The sequence below is a fragment of the Alosa sapidissima genome, chromosome 24 (assembly GCF_018492685.1).
Source record: "Alosa sapidissima isolate fAloSap1 chromosome 24, fAloSap1.pri, whole genome shotgun sequence".
NCBI lineage: Eukaryota > Metazoa > Chordata > Actinopteri > Clupeiformes > Clupeidae > Alosa > Alosa sapidissima.
This window is the reverse complement of record NC_055980.1, coordinates 21537685-21545184: the sequence shown is the minus strand read 5'-3', so window position 1 is coordinate 21545184 and position 7500 is coordinate 21537685. Positions and strand designations below refer to the sequence as shown.

Sequence of the window (7500 nt, the reverse complement as noted above, 5' to 3'; positions counted from 1 at the left end):
AGGTCCAGTCAAACTATTTATTAATTTCTGACTGGACGAGAGACATTCCATGAGTCATCAGGAGTGGCGATATCTCAAGACTGACACCAGAACTGGGCCACATTAGGGCCTGATCTGAGCCACTTCAGAACCAGACCTGGTCCACCATCAACAGCCTCTGGGTATATGACTGAAGAGGGGACAGACTGTTCTGCTCTCACCTGTGAGCGCATTCTGAACCTAGAACACTGAACAGTGAACATGGCCTGGAGCAGATTACCCACACGACACTACTCAATACAGGAGAAGTTGACTGGCCACTTTACTAGGGAGGTGTAATGCGTCGGCTGATCATTTTAAGAGATAGCAAGCCGGTCTTTAACACCCTGACTCACAGGCCAGGGACAAGGGAAGGGTCTGCACACATGACACTATGTCACAACAATATATGCAAATTCCTGTGTTAAATTTCGTTCTCACACCAGGAAATAGTCCTAACACTTCTAAAATATTACTATATGCCTGGTTACACATAGCTGTTTGTCCTGAAATGCAATTACTTTGCCTTTAAGATAATCAGCACTATAATTAATGTGTATTAAACGTCTGATAAGACCAGTTACATTGGTATTCATCTCTGTATTTCCATAGCTGATATTAATGCTGTGTTTTGTAGAATAACACCAAAGCAAATGACAGCCTGCATGCATTCAAACAGTCCAACACAGACAATCACACAGGAAGTAGCGCCACTTCTACAAAAACAGAATAGACAGAAAGAAGGTATTCATAGAAACCCATCAACCACTCACACACACACAGTTTTTATTGCTATTACTATGCTATTCATTTTCATACATAGTAGCATAGTAGTCTAGTATAAGTTACTGTATATGTATTTAATTATCCGGCCTATACAAAACTATACATCTGCACACACACACGCACACACACACACACACACACTCACACACACACTCACACACACACACACACACACACACACACACCATGGACAGCATGTGCACAGCATGGACAGAGTTTAGAGCAGAACAAAACATCCCCTGTCTATGTGTATCTCTCTCTCTCTCACACACACACACACGCACAGATAACCTGACAGGGCAGTTTTTCCACATTTGCAGCAGCTCTTGCTTTACCAGGTGCAGGTAGAGAGAGTATGTGTGTCTTTACTGTAAACACCCATACACCCTCCTAGTGAGAGTGTCTGCAACACACACACACACACACACACAGTCTGTGTTATGCCACCTTTCACAAGTGGATAAGACTGGTTGGAGAAATCTGGGGATATATTCTCAGTCTCTCACCTGATATAAACACAACTTTCAACCACACATCACCTTCACTGTGTGGTACAATAGAGGTTGCTAATGGGGGGAATCGGTTTCACAAAATTTCACAAAATTCAAATCTAGTTCCAATTCTATGTGCAGGACCCCTGTTTGGAGTGGTAGTTGCTCTCTGCATATGTTCATTCACAATGTTCTATTCCAATTCCAATTCTGATTCCAGTTCTGATCCCAATTGTAATTTGGATTCTGATTCCGAACTGAATTCCAGCCCTGCAGAGCTAGTCTGGCTGGAGCTGCAGCCCAGTTAGAGGTGTGCCCATGGCAAGAGCCTCCTGTTGGCATGGCTCTGTATGTGCGTGTGTGTGTGCGTTTAAGTGTGTGGTGTGTGTGCGTGTGCATTTAGGTGTGTGTGTGTGTGTGTGTGTTTCAGTATGTGTGTGTGTTTGTGTGTGTGTGTGTGTGTGTGTGTGTGTGTGTGATTCAGTATGTGTGTGTGTGTGTGTGTGTGTTTCAGTGTGTGTGTGTGTGTGTGTGTTTCAGTATGTGTGTGTGTGTGTGTGTGTGTGTGTGTGTGTGTGTGTGTTTGTAAGTGTGTGTGTGATAAGCTCCTTGCAATTGTAGACTTGTGGGCTCTGTTCAGAGTAGCTTAGTATGGAAAGGCATGCTAAGACCCAGAGCATGCTTTCAGGCTTACCAAATGTTTCAAGTATTTATAAGTACACTTCATCAAGTGCACTAACATTAAGTGTTTTGCTGTTTGTTTGGATTTCCTCAATGCACAAATGTATGCTTCAGGAGACATTGTTTTGTAAAACAAAACATATTTTTAGTACCGACATAGAATGAATGTCTCATACGATTTTAAATAGATAAACTGACTGAGTTTACTGAACTCACTGCAATTCAGCACAGTACTTCACGTGACTTGGTATCAATACTATACATCATTACATAAAGCCCATCATCACCTGGTGGCTTTTGAGTGTTTTGGTTTGGCCTAACACCTCCCCTTCAGGTCTTACATTTGTCACTATACCTAGCCAGAACACAAACACAGCTTCTCTTCTTCCTAAGACTGAAACACTAACCGCATGCATGAAATCAGCATTCAGAAATCAAAGCACCCGCTAACTCTTGAAGACGTCTGCCAAAAGACATCACATCAGACCCTCCACCCCACCCCACCCCACCCCACCCCATACCCCTTGGCGAGATTCTCCACCACAACACCTAATAATTAGGCAAATACTTCAGTCCCAATGAGCTCTTTGACATTTAAAGCACCGCGCATGGTCACACCCAAACTAGCCAGAGTCATTATCCCAAACACATAAGCCTCCCCTGTTTGAGACTCTGTCCTCTACTACTACCCTTCAAACTCTAGTGTCTGTCCCCTACTACCCTTCAAACTGGCTTCTTGTCATTGACAAACTGTGTGACCCCTAAAGCAAGCATCAGAAACACACACAAACAACACACACACACACACACACACACACACACACACACACACACACACACACACACACACACTTACTGTATTCTGGCATGTGTCAGTGCCGTCTCTGTTAGGCTGTCAAAACCAACCTTTTACCAGCCGCACACAAATATGGAACCTTGAGTGAAGGATTAAGCGATATGATTATGTCATTATGGAGGATTTCAGCACTGCCTTGATGCTAAGAATGCCAGCAAACAATAGCTGCCTGCCCAATCTTAAGAAAAGGGGCTTACAGCTCAGAAATCACTTTCTGCTTCATGTAGTTGTAGTAGGTATAATTGATGTGAATAACAATGTCTGTTGTATTATGTGTATAAAGACCTCCTCAGACAGCTTATTTAGAGTCAGAGACAGCTGGGAAATCCATGTGCTAGCTAGTCCCTCTGACACATTCGTGATCACATTTGCATGCGTGTGTATAACCACAAGTACACACACACACGCACACACACACACACACACACACACACACACACACACACACACACACACACAGACAGACACACACACACACAGAAGCACGCAAACACAAACAGCTGAGGACATCTATAACAAAATTGTGTTTTAGCTATACTCAATGACAACCCTAAAAAAATGCACAGAACTGCATGGGATTTCATTACCATAAGGTGACCTACATATCCGCTCCTGAAAGTTGGGGCGACCCATTGTGCCCACAGAACTGAATGGCTCTGAGGCGATGTCATGGTTTAGAACCCCAATCTCCATGGCAACCAGAACTCCACTGGGCATAGTTCCAGGGCCCTCTGTGTGTGCAACCATCAGGGGCTAGAATGGGTAGAACTTTTCTCTCCTCAGAAACAGAGGCTTTTTGCATCAACCAAAACGCTTGAAACTTGAATTTCAATTCAGAGATGACAGGGAAAGTTTAGTGTAAGAAATATATTAACTTTTCAATGTAAATTAACCGGATGCCACTGACACTTTTTGACGGGGTTCTGCTCTAAGTTTGACGCTGACACAGACATGAAGAACGTCCCTGTTAACATATTATAAATACCTGCTAAACATGAATCAAGTTTCGCATTTTATTGCGCGACACAACATTATCAAAAGAATCATGTAACTGCAGTGCGCAGAACCTAGCTGACCCAATCATTCTGGTCACAAATTAACTGATCTTATATCATTACAGTGCAAGTGCTAGAAATGCAACAGGCATATCAAAGCACAATGCTTCGGGTACATGCTGCCACCAATTGGGAGTTACATCCCTAGTGAGTTTCATGTCACAGTACCTGATTCGAGCAGGTGTTCCTCTTGCTCTAAAAATCTCGAACCCAGTCGCCAGAAACCGCAACAATATGTCAAAAACCAAAAGAGAAGCGCAACTCGGACCGAAAGTGAAGTTACATCACTAGTAGCAGGTGTGCCGACTGTACAGAGTGGGAAGTTTTTTCTCCAGGTTGACTCCTATTCAGACGTCACTGTCCTCTTGCTACCAGGTAGTCTGATAGGGAATCGGTCCGTAGGGAGTGGTTGTGTACAGTTCGCACTCCAGTTAACCCTTGCCTTACCGTTTCGGTCTGTGCCTCAACGATGGGAGACTTCGCGAAACTGTTTTTAACCAGTCTATCACGTGCTCGAGTACCTCCAACTCAATTTAGAAGTCGCTACTTTCGTAAACTCTCTTTCGTAAACTCTCGTAAGAGTTCTCGTAAGCTACCCCCCACCCCAGACGCGCCAAAACATCAGACTGACACGTTACTGGCTATCGCACTGGGTCAATAAAGGAGTTGTAGGAATAAACATACAGACCAAATGTGGCACAGATTGTTTCACGAAACGTCGGACCGGCCGAACACTGGGCGGATTCGAACGGCCGGTTGAGGGGTGTTATTTGTGGGGCATTCTGTACGCCCGCTAAACTGGCAGGTCACACAAAAGGACCATCGAAGGCCATTAACATGCAGAGCAGCCTGCAAAAAACTATTCTGTTAGCAGTTGCAATGGTCCATGACCATAGGGGCTATAGCCGAAATAAGCCGAAAAAAGAGCAATGCCTACAAAGGAAAAACGTTCCACTCAGTAGGCTGATTCAGGCCTTTAAATTAGTTTAGGGTATATAAAGTGGGTTTGGGCACTTATAGGATTAAGACTGTCATATCATACGCTATGCCATTAAAACTGTGAAAGCCATTGGTGCATTAAGGGTCTGGCCGTGACTGCCCCCTTCCCGCCCCGTCCATGTTAATTCGAGACATTCCACGAGGCACAACGTCTCCAAAAAGCGTCACGTATCAATCATTACAACAGATCACAAGCCGTGCAGGGGAAACATTGAGGAATTTCTGCAGCGTGTTCTGCAGTTCGGCACACAACAGGCTTCTTTTTAAGAGACACAGTCCAGCAGCACATGACAGCTTCGCAGAGTGGATCACCGACCATTAATGTATCAAAGCTTTGCCTTTGAGATTTGACATGTCGTCACATGTTGTCAAAACTTTTTTGAGCCCGAATTCAATTCAATGAAAAGACCAATTAAACTTTGCTCTAACATGCCTGTTTTGCATTTAAGCCTATCCTCTAATAATGTTATACATAACCCACAAAAATAAAAAAACACATGCACAAAAAGTTGCCTCCTCGACCTAGGCCTGATCATAGCCTACCTAACTCAGTACATGTTCAGATGTTGTTGAGGACAATCTCCCTAAATAGTTACTGCCACCGAGTGTTCATATTTAGTATTGCAGACTACTTTGTGTTTCCGTGGCAAGTAACCTCGACTCAGTAGTTTGGCTCTTGTAAGGAAAAGAAAAAATAGGCTACGAGCGGAAGCTGTTAATGTTTTATGAAAGAGATCAACAGATAGAACCAGAGGTGTAGTGGTGAGATAAGAGGTGGGTAAACTATGAATTCTGTGATCACGGTGAGGTGGACTGTGCCATGCGGTATCTTTAAAAAGGATTTTTAAAAAGGCATTCAGAACATGTTTGATGATGGTGGAGGTTATTGTCCAATAACAATACCCATGGTATTAAATGATTTCTAGAGTGTTGATGAGTGTACATATTGTGAATGTGGATAATACAGTGGGGTTTTTGTCATATTAAAAGTTGCAATTGGTGAATAAACTGAGAGGGTGATGGATAAACTGTTTACTTGCGTTTAGCCTCCACTACATCCCTGCAGGACAAATCATATCATGCCACATAGGACACACTTAGGCTGAGACAACAGGAACACTATTTCACAGGTAAGAATAGCCTCTTGTGTCTAATACTATTTAGGTCCAACTTAACATAGCCTAAAATTTACTCAGTTTTCTTCTCAATATTTTACCTCAAGGCCCCTTGGGAGAGACAGATGAAAACTCACCAAGAGCTCATTTATTTCTCATGAGACAAAGAAAAGCCTTTGTTGAGACAAGAAGAAATATTTTCCTTTTTGGGAAAATAAAATCAAATCACTGTAATCAAATCTCACACGATATAACATATGGACCCCAATTTAAAGGAGAATTCCGTCTTTTTTCATAGATCTCTGTTTCTCAAGGACACAAAACTGCTGTCGGTAGCACTGGAAAATAGGATTTCACCTTTAAGATCTTGCTCATTGTAAAAAATCAGCAAATTATTAAATGAGCTTTATCAAACTTTAGGCTTTGCACTTTGCCTGCCTTTTAACTTTGGGCCCACTGTATGTGTATGTTTGTTAGTGTGTTTTGAGAAGTTAAACCCAGGCTTAGGTTAACATTAACATTACCTAGACTTACTGAGCCTGACTGTGGTGTTCTGAACACAGAAATAACTAAAAGGTATTAGTTTTGTAGTTTTGCCATCTGTGATTGTTAATGAGATAGTGGAGGTCTCTGATTGGTTTGTTCACCAAAGTATAAATATGAGTATCCGCCTCCGGGGTGCTCTCTTGGTACTGTGATGTTGGCTAGATGTGTTAATAAAAGCAAACTTCCTTTTCGTACCCTGCCGTGTGGTATTCCAGTTGTCTGCTTAAACAAGTTTCAGAACATTTTATCAGTGTGCAATACACGACACTGACTAAGATGTTAAGAAAACTATTAAAACAACAGTCTTTTTAGAGGAATGAAATAAATAACTGCACCAGATATTGAGTCTCTAGAATGTTGGAGTCTCTAGAATGTTGGAGTTTTCTTTTGGTTAATCTGTGCCTAATCAGCCCAGAATACATGTGTGTTTACCTCATCATGCAATAAAGGCTACCATCTCCCCCTTACCTCATCTGCTGCTGCAGGTGGCGGCACGCTCTCCATGGCGACCTCTGTGTTTGTGTCCTTTTCAGGGACTGCAGGCATTGTGTCAGTAATAGGGGTCTCCCCACGCGGCTCAGCAGGGGCCGACACCATCTCCTGAATGTCCGGCTCCAACCCAAGGCTGTCGATGCTCTCGTACACCCCGTCCGCCACAAGATCCCAGACGTCGTGACTCCCAGCGTCTTGTGGCGGTAGAGCGCCAGCCTTCGCCTCGAAGCGGAGGTCTGGTCTTGGCTCTGTGGGATCTTTATGTGAATAGTCCTTCAGGTCCTGGAAGGGCTGTGGTGGTTCAGTTAAAGGAGGTATGGCGAAGGTACTGCCGTCCTCCTCATCCTCAGCTGCAGTGTATCCAGAACTGGGCCCTCTACCGTGGTCCTCTCTGCCCTTCACCTCCTCCTCCTCCTCCTCCTCCCTCTTCGGACGCTGTGAGGAGTCTAAGCCGTTGTCCG

At 43.6% G+C, this 7500-nt stretch overlaps 1 protein-coding gene across 5 annotated transcripts in view; it reads right to left on the bottom strand.

Moving 5' to 3' along the window:
• Positions 1 to 7500, bottom strand: part of arhgap27 (Rho GTPase activating protein 27) — a 42059-nt gene that overhangs the window by 30852 nt on the left and 3707 nt on the right. For all 5 annotated transcript variants that reach the window (XM_042083456.1, XM_042083460.1, XM_042083458.1 and 2 more), the window contains one exon: positions 7016 to 7500. This exon is cut by the window's right edge. In XM_042083456.1, the coding sequence (XP_041939390.1) occupies positions 7016 to 7500 (485 nt within the window). The remainder of the gene's footprint in view (positions 1 to 7015) is intronic.